This window comes from Harpegnathos saltator, unplaced genomic scaffold (genome assembly GCF_003227715.2).
Source record: "Harpegnathos saltator strain DR-91 unplaced genomic scaffold, Hsal_v8.6 scaffold74, whole genome shotgun sequence".
Taxonomy (NCBI): domain Eukaryota; kingdom Metazoa; phylum Arthropoda; class Insecta; order Hymenoptera; family Formicidae; genus Harpegnathos; species Harpegnathos saltator.
In genome coordinates this window covers 326,311-340,896 of record NW_020230582.1, presented here as the reverse complement: position 1 = coordinate 340,896, position 14,586 = coordinate 326,311, and the positions used below count along the sequence as shown (strand labels likewise).

The 14,586-nt window shown below is 32.1% G+C and overlaps 2 protein-coding genes across 4 annotated transcripts; one reads left to right on the top strand and one right to left on the bottom strand.

The window, feature by feature from the left end:
• Positions 1–4,878: 4,878 nt before the first annotated feature.
• LOC112590160 (uncharacterized) lies at positions 4,879–6,714 on the bottom strand. Of its 3 annotated transcripts, XR_003114037.1 has the most exons (4): positions 6,595–6,714; positions 6,233–6,390; positions 5,286–5,992; positions 4,879–5,097 (listed from the first exon to the last, which is right to left on the bottom strand). XR_003114037.1 is itself a non-coding variant. In XM_025305956.1 (3 exons), exons 1-3 carry the CDS (start codon positions 6,673–6,675, stop codon positions 5,773–5,775), a joined length of 459 nt encoding a protein of 152 aa, XP_025161741.1. In that variant the 5' UTR covers positions 6,676–6,714; the 3' UTR covers positions 4,879–5,772. The 3 variants fall into 3 exon arrangements, 2 of the variants coding, with proteins under 2 accessions (XP_025161741.1, XP_025161742.1); XM_025305956.1 differs by having other exon boundaries at positions 4,879–5,992; XM_025305957.1 differs by lacking the exons at positions 6,233–6,390; positions 6,595–6,714 and adding an exon at positions 6,074–6,172 and having other exon boundaries at positions 4,879–5,992.
• A 282-nt stretch (positions 6,715–6,996) lies between these two features.
• LOC105180805 (protein PFC0760c) lies at positions 6,997–14,055 on the top strand. The gene is made up of 4 exons (XM_011137090.3): positions 6,997–9,690; positions 12,253–12,366; positions 12,474–12,624; positions 13,429–14,055. The coding sequence occupies exons 1-4, from the start codon at positions 7,126–7,128 to the stop codon at positions 13,653–13,655; spliced, it is 3,057 nt and encodes a 1,018-aa protein (XP_011135392.1). The 5' UTR covers positions 6,997–7,125; the 3' UTR covers positions 13,656–14,055.
• Positions 14,056–14,586: the final 531 nt, after the last annotated feature.

Genomic DNA, 14,586 nt, shown 5'->3' with positions numbered 1-14,586 from the left:
TTTTTGTACATTCGGGAATCCAAACGAAGTAGTCAGCGATAGAGGAACGGCTTTTACATCGACCGAGTTTAAAGAATTTATTGACGAACAGCGGATTAAGCATCGCAAAGTAGCAGTAGCATCGCCATGGGCGAATGGCATGGTTGAGCGCACGAACCGTTTCCTGAAAGCCGTGTTAACAAAAAGTAGTAGTATATCCGATGAATGGGAAGAAGAACTAAGACACGCGCAATACGTCATCAACAACACGTACCAAGCGTCCATTAAGTGTTCCCCATCCAAGTCACTGTTAGGCTACGACAAACGTAGTCACATGGACGCGGCGCTCGTACAATTTACACGTGAATGGGTGAATGAAATGACCAACGTCAATGACGAACGAAACGAAGCGCGAATGCTGGCACAACAAGCCAACGAAGTCGTAAAAGCGTACAATAAGAGATATTACGATAAACGACACAGAAAGCCGTCGCGGTACAAGATAGGAGATTTAGTCGTAATTAGAGACAGTCGTAGGAAAATCGGTCAAAGTTCAAAGCTGAACGCAAGTTATAAAGGACCTTATCGAATAGCTAAAGTATTAGGATACAACCGCTATGTCGTACGAGATATACCTGGTTTCAATCACCGAGCACGACCTTTAGATACTATTCTATTAGTAGATAAGATTAAACCGTGGATTAAAATTTCGGACGAAAATTCACTGTTACCGAAGGAACGAGCGAGCGAAGTAAACGTAGGATAACCCGTAGATTAAGGAACTCGCGAGCGATGTAGGCGAAGAAGGGCCGACGCAAAGTTAGCCGCCCTTATTTAAGCTTGGTTATTACCAGCCGCGGGACGCTGCTGAAGCAGGATGGCCGAGTTGTAAGATACAGACGAGGGAGGACAGCACCAGTCTATTCCGGGAGGAGCCACGGGAGAAAGACCGGTCCTAGGAGATCAGACTCGTCGGATGGAGAAGAGGGTAAAAGGAGACGCACAGAGAAAGACGGGGCTTTTTGCCTTTGGCTTTTTAGCTTTAGCCTTTTGCCGATTAATGTCGAGACGAATAATAGAAATTAGAGTCAAGTCGAAGGAAGAGTCGTAGAGCGTTAAGCTTTTGTAAAGAGATATATTTAATATAAGCTGCGGTGTCGGTTACTATTGTATTATTGTTTATTTAAAATATACATACTTATATTCTTGTTCATAATAAGAAGAGTTCACATTAATCGCTCGGAACCTAAACATCCTGAACATCCCTCTCTTATAAAGGAAGAGGATCAAGAAGAGGAGAGACAGAAAGATAATAGAATAGAGAAATAGAGGATCTCTCTTTTTAAATCTTACAATAACATGTTCTTACTTTCTATTTTCTTTGTGATCCTTGACTTCTCGTAACTCTTGCATCTTCCATTTATATGATTTTTATTTTTCATTTTACTATAGTTGTTTTCTTTAAGGACCAATCCTCAATTTTTGGGAAAAAGTTCATCATTCTTGACCGTAAATCACAATAACCTTACTTGCAGAAGCAAACATAGGCAAAACATCCTGTTTCCTAAAAGATAAGAAGAATATATCAGTCAGTACGCTACATGATAAAGTGATAAAAAAATTTCAAGTACAGCTGTCAAAAGCATTGACAATATGACAGTAAACATCAATGTTACGAACCTATTATTAGTTTGATGCATTAATCTGTCATCACACTGCTAGTAACACATCTTACTCTGATATTTGATGTTAGGATGTGATTCAACTTTTGTTTTCTGGGACGCATTCAAGGACACAGTAACCTCAGACTTTGGTAATCTTACTTCACAGGAAAGTGGCCTCCAACTAATAATATTCTGCAAGCACTTGGATAGCTGGGAAGCTGAAACAAAAAATTAATCGAAAGAAAGAATCGGTTCAACATCTATCATTACTGACTATACATAGATACTTAATCTTTTATTTTATGTGAATATTAATTACTTATTTGATATGTATTTCTTTATTGCAATAGTGGAAAATGTATGCCAATGCGAAGAACTAAGTCACAACCATGACCGATAATTTACTGAAGCATGCCAAAATACTGAAAAATTTAAATTCTTTATTTACATTTAATAATTACTTATCTAGTTACACATATACATATATATATATGCATGTACACACACACACATATATATATATATTATATATAATATATATATATTTATTTATTTATTTATTTATTATGTTTTTTACCTTATTAACTTTATGTTCTCACTCGTCTCATTTATTTTATTATATGCACTTTATGTTTTCACTTATGTCATTTTTATTTAATATTATAAAGTATTTTACACTTATAATTTGACGATACATGATATTTGTGACAACGTGTGTACATCTGTCAAAAAGTTTGCGCAAACTAGTGTCCCTAAAAGATAGATCTGGCCACGGTACGTGTTCGTTTTTATTAGTCGAAACGAATTTTGTAAAAACATGGCGGAACCAATAGAAATTGTTACACAGAACGTAATAATTTAAAAATGTAGTAGATAGATTTCTTTACCTAGAATCTGTCTATATTTCTATATATTTTTATCTAGATGTATGTATATGTAAAAAATTGGAGACAAAAGTGTTGTGAGACAGAAGAGAAATATAAAAAATAAGCAAGCCGTGAAAATGCGCGATCAGATGTAATATTTATTTGCTACTATAAATAGGATAGCGAATGTGGTAAAATAGAATTGAGAAACATTCTCACAAACATTCAGAAGTGGGGAAAGGAGTGAAATAAGAAAAGTACAAAGAGTTTGTGTAACTCGTTTTTATAATTCAAACGAACAAATATAAACATTTTGTAACATTACGTAACAATAGAATGGCCATTGTTTTGCTATTGTGTATTGGTTTTACTAATTGCCCCTTTGTACACACAATTTTCATCCTATATGCAATAAATCGTCTCATAATTTTCAAACTTAATTGATGACAATTGTTAATGCTCGCACAAAAAACATTTTCCATTTTTTCCATAAAGAAACTAATTAAATTACACTTAAAATTATTTAAATGAGGAAGATATTGCAGAATAACAATTTCCACGGCAATGAAATATTCAAAAACATCTTTGCTTACAAAAAATAAAGTATTATTTCGAAAACATCTTAAATATACAAATCTTGCATATTTAATACTTGCATTATATTTAGTTGAACCTGCAGAATTTAAACAACTTGCGCATATTGCATTTTTAGCACACTTAGCAATACTGTGTAACCAGCAACACTGTATAATACATTTAATCATATGTTATTAAAAGATATATGTTTTGAAATAATCTCAGGAGGAATATTGGGAAACTGTTCAACGTGTCTTTTTTTTGTTTATTCAAGAAGTCACATAGGAATTGTCTATCATCTTGGTCATAATTCGTATATTTTGATAGTTTAATATAGCGAGATATACAAAGTTCTTTCAAGTCTTGCTTGAATTGTAAAACATTGGGTGTTGGATGTTTAGCTCTTATTCCGGAAAATAAATTTTCTATGCAATCCTGTGTAAATCGACTTGCTAAGACATATATATAGCCTCTTTCATTTATCAAAAATTTTGTTAACTCTATAACAGACTTTGTGGTAATCATGATACCATTGGACGGGCTTGAAATAATGATTCTCACCTATTGCAATATTTCTAAAAAGTTCAATAACGGCCTCAAGAAATTCAATACTTCAATGATATTTTTCTTCGCTCTTTTCATTGCCTGACGTTCTACCCAATGCTACTCGTTGAGATCGTGACATTACAAGTGTAAACCATTTCTACAAATAATGCTGTCGTTTTGTATTCTATTTCATGTTTTTCTTCAGCTAGAAATGTAAGTGCATTGCTGACATCAATGCTCATGACATTTCTTGCTTTACTAACTTTCATTTTGTTATATTTACCGGGAGTAATATCACTGTGTTGAAGTTTCGAAGTTAATTTAAAACATAAATTCTCTTGCAGTTCAACTAATTCAGTCAAATGCTTGCATTTTACGGTAGAAGAAGGTAATTTATGTATATACACGAATGTCTGTGGTAGTTTTATTATTTTGTTATTCTCTAAGCAAGATCTTAAATTTTTCAAGAGGTGTGGCGCATCAGCGAAAAATTATAATTTTCGTTTGTTGTCTACGGGATAGCATACGGAATTCTGAAGGAAAGATTTTCCACCTGAAATGTTTCCAAATGCTCTCCACATGGCTCGATCTATGGATCCCATGTCGGAAGTTATACTATGTATATACAGGATGTTTGATAGCTGATCATGCAGACGAAAGTTGGAGATAGATTGGGTGTAGCCGAGAAGAAAAGTCATGTACCATAATGTCAAATTGGCAATAGTTATCGAGTTATTAATTAAAACATGTGAGCCAACGAGCGCGTAGAGAGCGGAGGGCGACCGCAGTAAGCATATAGACATTTGATACAGGCGGAGTCAGCGAGTGACGGTAGACGAGCGCGCGCGGCGAGGGGCAATGTAAACAACAAGAGGCGAACGCGCGCGACGAGGAGCGAGCGAGCGCGAACGACGAAGAGCGAGCGAGCGCAAGTGACAAGAGGCGAGCGAGCGCGACGAAGAGCGAGCGAGCGCGAACGACGAGGAGCGAGCAAGCTATAAGGAAAAAGCTATAAAGAAAAAGCTCGCTCGCTCTTCGTCGCGCGCGATCGCCTCTTGTCGTTTACGTTGCCCCTCGCCGCACGCGCTTGCCTACCGCCACTCACTGACTCCGCCTATATCAAATGTCTACGTGCTTACTGCGGCCGCCCTCCGCTCTCTACGCGCTCGTTGGCTCACATGTTTTAATTAATAACTCGATAACTATTGCCAATTTGACATTATGGTACATGACTTTTCTTCTCGGCTACACCCAATCTATCTCCAACTTTCGTCTGCATGATCAGCTATCAAACACCCTGTATAGACCCATAGATTCTGCTTTTCTAATTATTGTTTCAATTATAGCTTTTAAAGTAGCACCGTTAAATCCATGGGGTGTATAGTAATAGACTACAACCTGTTTCCACCGTGAAAAAATACCAGCAATCATAATCACTGAAACATGCATTGCTTTCTGTACTTGTCCTGTAAAGGAAAGAATAATTTTTATACAATTATAAATACATAAGCAGTTTAAAATATTTCAGTTTCTAGAAAGGAAAAAAGAATCAGGATTTCATGTAAATTTAGCAAAGAACGCTACCAGAACTGTCAGGCATACTAGCATTGCCAATATGTGAAAGAGTGAAAGAGTCAAACTTTTTTCTACATACAATACTCATTTCATCAATAGCAATCGCAGCATCTTTTTCTCGGTCATCTTTAAACAGAAATATTTGTTTCTTTAAAATATCAAAAACGTCTTCTAATATCCCTGGCTCAAAGTCAATGCCTTCTTTTTTCTTCGTAAAGTGCGTTGTGATGGTAAAGGCAAATTTTGAGTTAACAATTGGTTGTATCCATTGCTGCCACATGAAAATTTCAGTTGTAATGCCTTAAGAATTGTATTGTTGGACCATTTAAAACCACGTGGATTCTGACCAAGAAATATTTGAATTTGATCGTCGTTGAATATTCTTCTCACATTTAATGGTAGTTGTGACTTTAAATTGTCTTGTGCGCTTTTTTCTTTTCATCTGTCAATCTTCTTATGTGTTTTTTTAATATTCTTCTTGATCTTTCTACTCTGTTAATAATTACGTTTGCTTGCTGTAATTTCAATGTAGCTTCTTGTGCTCTCAATTCACCATCTTGAAGTCTTCATTTCAAAGTATCATAATCATTTTCGTAATGTATTGCATGTGGTTTTGATATTTCTCCTATTGCAGATTGTTTTTCTGCTTCTATAACATATACTTCAAAGTTGTCTTCACATGAGTTTTGTCTTGCCATAGAAGGATTTGGGTTAGTTCCATTATCATCATTATTATCTGAAACTATCTTCAAAGCTGACTTCATTTGTAACATTTCTTGTATCAGCCTGCAAATATAAATTTCATTAAAGATTTCTACAATTAAAAATTTAATTTAAAGATAATATTAGCAACAAAAATAAATTTACATCATAAGTAAGTATATTATCGAAAATTGTTGGAACTGCATTCTGCTTTAATTTTCATTTTCCATCAATGCGAGGCTTCTCCCACATATTATCAGAGAAGTGTATACATAAATGAAACAAGAATTATTTTATAACAAAAAAGAATTCTTAATCTTCTACCTCGCATATAAACCATTTTTTCGAGAAATTCCATTCCTGTCTCCCAATATTGGTAATCCACAATGCTCTTCTAATAAGATCTGCAGGAAGCGAGTAGAGTGAAAAGCCTTTCTGATAATAATTTTTACAGTGTGGAACACAAGTTGACATGTTGAAATCTAAAAATAAATATTTTTTTATTGCATTATATTATAAGATCATTTTATTTTAGGTACTGTTCAGAACAAATGTGAGGTTAAGATAATTTTTATTACGAATAACACATCTTACGAATAACACATCTTTATAACATTATAATATTTAAATACATTTATTTTTTTATTTTATAACTTGGAAACCACATACAAAATAATTTTACTTACTTTTAATATTACAGTTTGTAGCCAGACAATTTTATCGTATACAACGCGGTAAACACAAGTTACATCCATACACATACACATGTATACACTGCCGCCATGTTTTTACAAAACTAGGCCGAGTGGCCAGACTCTATCTTTTAGGGACACTACAAAGAACAAACCTATAGACCGGAGCCAGATATAGAACCAACCAACCAACCAACGTCGTTAGGTGCGCCTTATTTCGGAACAGGTTTAAGGTTAGATTAGGTTAGGTTAAGTTAGATTGCTTTAGGTTAAGCCAGCGGCACACGGCGCTTGTTTTCATGCTGGATTGCTTGCTGGATAAAAATACTGCGTTTTGATTGGTACATTTCCGAAGATGGATGGAAATGCACCAATCAGAACGCAGTATTTTCATCCAGCAAGCAATCCAGCACGAAAATAAGCATCGTGTGCCGCTGGCTTTAGTCAGATTCGCTTGTGTTTAGCATCAGAACGCAACGTGCAAAAACACTGTTTTCATTAATTTATTTTTTATTGTTTAGACGGATGAAAATAAGTATCATGTGTTCTCACGAAGAAATTACGTGGGAAATTGTTCCTAATAATGTCGCGCAAAGAATGATTAACAATTCGTTAACACACAAATTCTTGTTATCACAAAAAATACGTAAAAGAACAAAGTTATTTAATGCTTTGAAAAAGAATTACGGTATCATTAAAGATTACGAGCAGTATGTAGCGATAAAAACTTCTGTTTTGCGAAAAATAGCTGATGACTACGACAGTGATGATACTGATAATTTTAGTGATCTTGATTACAGCATTATACACAATTCTGAATCCAAACTAAATGATTATAGAATTAAAGATTCTAATTCCGAAATACTTACAAATATAAACAGTGAAGATGAAGACATGATTCAAATAAAAAAGAAGAGTAGAAAAATCAAATCTATGAGAAAGAGAAACACCAAAAAGTCTGTAAATATAAAGCAGCAAAGAAATTCTATCTCTCAAGTATGTTTTACTAGTTTTACTAGTAGTGAAGATGATATATATAAGGAGAAAGATAGAATAACAAGAAAAACTAAGAAAAATAATAAACAATCTGTGAATATAAGACATCAAGAAGATTCTAGTTTTGAAGCATTATGTACTAGCAATGAAGTTAATTATAAAAAACAGAGTCAAGTAACACAGAAGATGAAGAATAGTAAAAGCAAGCATGTGGAGAAGCGGACCAAGAAATCTGTAAATATAGGTTGGCAAGAAGTTGTAAAGAAAAAGAAAAATATATGTATATCTGACAATGGATATAATGAAGATATACAGAACCATAGTAATCTGATTACTGTAGTGAATAAATCATATCTTCAATCAGATACTCAAAATAATATAAAATTTTGCAAAATGGAAGCTGTAAATAAAAATGTAAGACAGAACCATGAGGATTCTGAAATAGAAAGTAAAACCAATTTTGAATCAAATTATCAAAACAATGCAATAGCTTGTAAAATGGATTCTGAGAAAAAAGCTATAGTACAGACAGAATTTGATGCAATAGCAAATGAATCATATTGTTCATTGTACACACATTTGAACCTGGATGATGAAATGGACAAGTCAGCTATTTTAAACATCAAATCTTTGCCTACCAATGATATGTCTTCACCTATCAGGCAGCCGAGTACATCAAAAGATCAAAGTTGTGAGAAATCAATTAAAATAGAAGAGAAGATAGATATGATAAATAAGAATTATAATGACACTTGTTTGAGCCCAAAATCTTCAAGATTAATTGACGATGCCAAGAGAAATTTAACATCTATGTTGGATACCGTCTACTGCACTCATCAGGTTTCATTACCAGATGCTTCACACGACCAGCAGAAAGACTCTGGAATCGACGAAGATTCACAGGATAAATTTATTAAGAAACTCAGCACAGAAAATCAACATAACATGGAAGACATTGTAAAGGAAACTTCTATTTTACCTGAATCTGAGGAAACTGAAAAAATAACTGAAGAAATCCAGAAAGATCATAATAAAGATATAAGTCCAAATGTTGAAGACAATATTTTGAAAGAACAAGATATTGATAATATAGAGGCGAAAAAAATAGAGACAGATTCCCTTCAATTAAACTTGACTGATAAAGGTGCGGAGATAAACGATGAAAATGTAACGACGGAAAACTCGAACAACCAAAAGAAGCAACTACAGCCAAAAGTTTTATCCACTAGGATCGTCAGCCAAAAATACAGAATAGTACAGACCGATGTTAATTTAGAATGCAGTCCTATCAAGCTTAATATGTCGACCAGTCCAAATTATCCAAATGTCATTAGCAACAATACCAATACGTCCTTCAAGACGACACAGATATCAACCGCGCAAGAAGTTTACGAAAGGCAGGAAGAGAATAATACTGACGTAGTGTGCTGTGTGTCACTGCAAACGAAAAAGCAATTTCAACAACAGACTGAAAATAGCAATTCCAACGGTAGCAAGGACGAGAATGAACATCACTCGAACATTGATCGTAGTTTCAAAGCAGCACAGACAAGCACAAACAATTCCGACACGAGTTTCCGTTTCAAAGACAATGATAAAGATGAGACGATTCAAAAGGACGTTTCTAGAAAGAATACCGATGTCTCACGTAGAGATGACACTTGTGAAGGCACTTCGCTTAAAAGCAACAAGAAGAATTGCGCTTCTAAAGAAAATTTTACAAATATTTTACACGATGACAAGACTCGCAAAGGCACTCACAAGCAATGGAAAAACAGAGTCGAAGACGAAGAGAAGAATTATGTTCCTGAAGAAAGCATAAGTATTTTACACAATAAAGATAATCGCGAAAAGAAGAATTATGCTTCTGAAGAAGGCATAAGCATTTTACACGACGAAGATAATCGCGAAGACGTTGATATGAAGGGAAAAGAGAGATTCGGAAATATCGAAAAAAATAACATATCCGAGGAAAGACTTAACAGACCTGTTTCGTTAGATGGTAAAAATGTGAGCAATAAAGCTGATCAAGATGAAGACGAAATGTCTGACCACAAACTCGAATCGCAAAACGTGCATTACAGACCACACAATGTAAGTGATATTCTAATTGTCGTCTTGGTAGAGTTAAACAATGTGTTATTTCTCACAAGTAAACCTACCTAAGTGTCCCACTCCAATTTTGATGAAATTTTGCATGCGTATAAAACATAAAAAAATATTAGATGTATATTTTTATATCGGCCTATAAAGCGTTTTAAAGAAACCTAGTTTTAAAAAAGTGTTTTAAAAAAATCTAGAAACCACCCTTAAAATGTCAATTTTTTCGCTTTCTTGTCCTATACATAAATATTACGAAATGTTTGAGAAAATAATGTTTCCAGAGAAATACATCAGCTGTTTTTATGTTACCAAATCCAAATTCACCAGAAAATTTGAAACTTTCAAAATGATGGATTCAATATGGCGGATTGATATTTGAAGAATATTATATTTTTCGAAAGTTCGTGTATATTTATTAATTTCTCGTGAATCATATATCTCAAGGGATCTTCAGAATTAAAAACTATAATAAATAAAAAACCATAACTAAATTTAGAAAACTATGTTTAATAATATACCAAGTTTTCCAAAAGGACTTCCCTCCTATCTCAAAATCTATGCATTATAGGAAAATGACCCAAACAAAAGTTTTAGGGTTCATAAAGTTCTGTTTTTTTGTGACCTCAAATTTGACCTTGATCTCGACCTTGAAGGTCAATTTGCGTTTTTTAAATGAGAACCCCTATTTTTTATTACACTTTTTCTACCAATTAATTTGAACAACTGTTGTCTAAAACATTTTTTTATTTGCCTAATATTTTTTGAGATATTTGAGGAAAACTTGATAACTTTTTCAATATTTAACTTACGATATCTCGCTCATTATTTATCGGAAGAAAAAGTGGTACTAAACTTTCCTGCTTTATTTAGTCTCAAGAATATATTGTTACAATAGCGCCTTGACTTTTGTTAACTTACTGACTTGGAAATTTCAAGATCATCAAATTAACAAAAATCAGGATACTATTGTAACAATATATTCTTGAGACTAAATAAAGCAAGAAAGTCTAGTACCACTTTTCTTCCCGACAAATAGTTAACAAGATATCATAAGTTAAATATTGAAAAAGTTATCAAGTTTTCCTCAAATATCTAAAAAAATATTAGGTAAATAAAAAAATGTTTTAGACAAAAGTTGTTCAAATTAATTGGTAGAAAAAAACAGTGTAATAAAAAATAGGGGTTCCCATTTAAAAAACACAAGTTGACCTTCAAATAACCTTCAAAGTCGAGGTCAAGGTCAAATTTGAGATCACAAAAAACAGAACATTATGAACCCTAAAACTTTCGTTCGAGTCATTTCTCGCTATAATGTATAGATTCTGAGATAGAGAGGGGGGTTCTGTTACTTTTGGAAACTTGATATACTTCACATAACACAAATGATGGATTTAATATAGCGAATTGTAGAACTGTGCGCATGAGTCCAACATTTTGAATTTTAAAATTTGATTTTAGATTTGCTTCTTACTTTGAAGACTTTGAGATATGTAAATCGCAGAAAACTAATAAATGTATGCCAATTACGATAGAATCATGATATTCTTCAAATATCGATCCGCCATATTGAATCCGCTATTTTGAAAGTCTCAAATTTTCTGGTGAATTCGAATTTGGTAACATAAAAATAGCTGATGTGTTCCTCTGGAAACATTATTTTCTCAAACATTTCGTGATATTGAGCATTTATGTTTAGGACAAGAAAGCGAAAAAATTGACATTTTAAGGGTGGTTTTTAAACTTTAATCTTTAAAATATTTTATGAGATATAAAAAAATACGTGTCTAATATTTTTCGATGTTCTATACGCATGCAAAATTTCATCCATATCGGAGGACACTTGGGTAGGTTTACCTGTCAGACAACATAAATATCTGAAAGACAGTTTAGAGATGTCTACAAGACATTTTAAGAAAAAATAATTATATATGAATTTTATATCATGATATATAATTATATAAAATTATATATTATTGAAAATAACACGGTTGTACAAACAATACTGTTGTTAGAATATATGCTTCAAATTTGGTATTATTTAAGTAATAATAATAATGGAGTTATAAATAATAATAATAATGAATAATAATAATGAGTTATAATAATAATGAGGTTATTGTTTATATTTTATAATGAGGTTATTGTACAAAAGTCTGTTTTTATACATTTTGTCTATTAGCATATTTCTATCAAAACATTTTTAATAAATTAAAAGATTTTTTTTAAGTACATTTGAGAATATTTTGTTCAAAGCAATACTAAAACTTAGTTAATGTATGAGAAATATATTTTTAAATCAACCAAATATTTTTCAGAATGAGCAATGATGACGTGTATTATATTCTTATTATATTTATATGTATATGTTATATTATATGTATTCTTTTTGTTATATTTTTATATGTTATATGTTATATTATATGTATTATTTTACAAATAACAAATTATTAAAAAAAATAATTTTCCAATTCCATTTTCTGAGCATAATTCAATTTTTGATCAAATATGTTATCAAGAAGTATCTAACGATTATTCGAATTATTCTCTTTTCAGCTAGAAGAATTAGTCAAAGACCAAGAATTACTCATGGAAATGCTACCAACGAGTTTAACGCTGGCGGATATTTCCGAGAATGAGCAAGTCTTTATTTTGAATATTCCTAACAAAGTATGATTATATCAACTTATTAATTATTGCCTGTTTATTTAATTAAGTTAAATTATTCCATGTGATTAAGTTATTCCGTGAATAATTTTTCGTCAATTATTTTATAGCTACTACAGTGCAATTTGCAAAATCAAAATTTGATTCTGAAAAAGGAAACGATTAAATTCGGTAAAAACAAATTCCGAATTGTACACAATAAAGCGAGTACTGTGTCTTGCGTCTTCGCCACCGGTAAACGACGAAAACCTTACAAACTAGGTTTGTATTTTGCGATAACAGGTTTTTCTTTTTCTCTTTCCTATTATAAAGATTGAAAGAAGTCTCAATAAGAAACACGTGACTTAAAATCAAATCACATATTTGCTTTACTGAGGTTCAAACAAATTCGTTCAATAGATAAAGATAAAAATGTAAAATAAATCGCTGTATGAATTATATCCTATGGAAAATAAATAGGACTTTTGATGTACTTAATTTTAATTTAAGAAAATGCTATACTTCGAAAATTTTATTAATAGAATACTTTATTAATAGAATACTGACATTTTTTACAAAGTTTACATCATATTAATTGCATAGAGCAAAACATTGATTATGAATGTTTTTACATGAATGTATGTACAAATGAATTGGAATATTGCTCAATGCAAATGATAAAAAATTTTAATGTTGATGTTTTAAGCTGTTAGTACAAAGATTTAACAAATATTACAAAAATATAAAGATTTGCTTGATACAAAGTATAGATTTTCATAAGATGGGAGACTTCATCCTTCACTTCATTCACATATACACAATTTCTACATATAAAATATGATCTTTAGTGTTGAAGTTGTCATATTCTTCAAACTATTGTTAATTTTTTTTATAAACGCTGAACGATAGAGTACTAAAACTTTTTGAATGTTTCAAGATAATAACTTTGACAACGTATACTAAAGCTGGCTTTTTCTAGGTTGAAATACTAATATAAATATAATATAAATACTAATCTAAATACTAATATAAAATATCAATATAAAATATTAATATAAGATTTAACTATTTTGCTTTATTTTTCAGTTAACCTTAAGGAAATTAGTACTGTCACGGTACGTGAGAAACTATCACATCCCATGGAGAATTTAGTCGAGTTGAATTCTCGTGATATTGATATCTCTTCCAAACAAAAATCGAAAAAGAGACGTTATACATCTAGTAGCGATCTCGACAATAATGACTGGCAAATAGATCCAAAGCAGAAAAAAGTAAAATTGGATTACTACAAGCCTGATACGATGGTACAATGACATCAGTGACAAAACATCTCGGTCAAATTGTAAATATAGAGAGATATATTTTCTGTTGATCTTATTAAGTTGTTACAATTGACAACCAATAATGCTTATATTTCGTTACATAATTTTTATTGTTTAAAATAATATTTAAACAACGCTTATTTTATCGATGTACATATAGAATGTCCGACTGCTCATATATAGATACAACTTATTAAACTAAATAATAAAATCCTTATTGTTCATTATATACAGGGTGTTTCATTTTAAGTGATATGTTCGATTATCTCGTGAATCGATGATTTTATTGAAAAATTTTTTCAACGAAAGTTGCATGGCTTAAAGGGGGAGACATGATGGAAATATGGATTTGACCTTGAATGACTTTGTCAAAATTAAGTCAAAGTCATTAATGTTTTTTTAAATGGAAATCCCTATTTTTTATTACATATTCTTTTAGCTTATCTTGAGAGCTTTCCAAAACACTATAATAAAGTTACGTTTTCTTGAGTACTTTCCGAGTTACGAAGTTTGAAAGTTAAGGCAAGACCGATCACTAATCCGGCCAACTAAGGCAAGACTTATCAACGGCTAAAGACATATTCGAATTGATCTTGCCTTAGTTGGCCGGATTAGTGATCGATTTTGCCTTGGTTGGTCGGATCAGTGATCGGTCTTGCTTTAACTTTCAAGCCTCATAACTCGGAAAGTACTCAATGAAACGTAACTTTATTATAGTGTTTTGGAAAGCTCTCGAGATAAGCTACAAGAATATATAATAAAAAATAGGGGTTTCTATTTAAAAAAATATTAATGACCTTGATTCGATTTTGACAAGATCACTCAAGATCAAGTCTACATTTCCATCATGTGTCCTCCTTCAAGCCATGCAACTTTCGTTCGAAAAATTTTTCAATAAAATCATCGATTCGCGAGATAATTG

Coding starts and splice junctions, on each gene's coding strand:
- LOC112590160 (XM_025305956.1), bottom strand. CDS start 6,675: ATGTGTATGTGTATGGATGTAACTTGTGTTTACCGCGTTGTATACGAT. Junction 6,391..6,594: donor TACAAACTGTAATATTAAAA/GTAAGTAAAATT, acceptor ATTTATTTTTAG/ATTTCAACATGTCAACTTGT. Junction 5,993..6,232: donor AAAAATGGTTTATATGCGAG/GTAGAAGATTAA, acceptor TTATATTTGCAG/GCTGATACAAGAAATGTTAC.
- LOC105180805 (XM_011137090.3), top strand. CDS start 7,126: ATGAAAATAAGTATCATGTGTTCTCACGAAGAAATTACGTGGGAAATT. Junction 9,691..12,252: donor TGCATTACAGACCACACAAT/GTAAGTGATATT, acceptor TTCTCTTTTCAG/CTAGAAGAATTAGTCAAAGA. Junction 12,367..12,473: donor TTTTGAATATTCCTAACAAA/GTATGATTATAT, acceptor ATTATTTTATAG/CTACTACAGTGCAATTTGCA.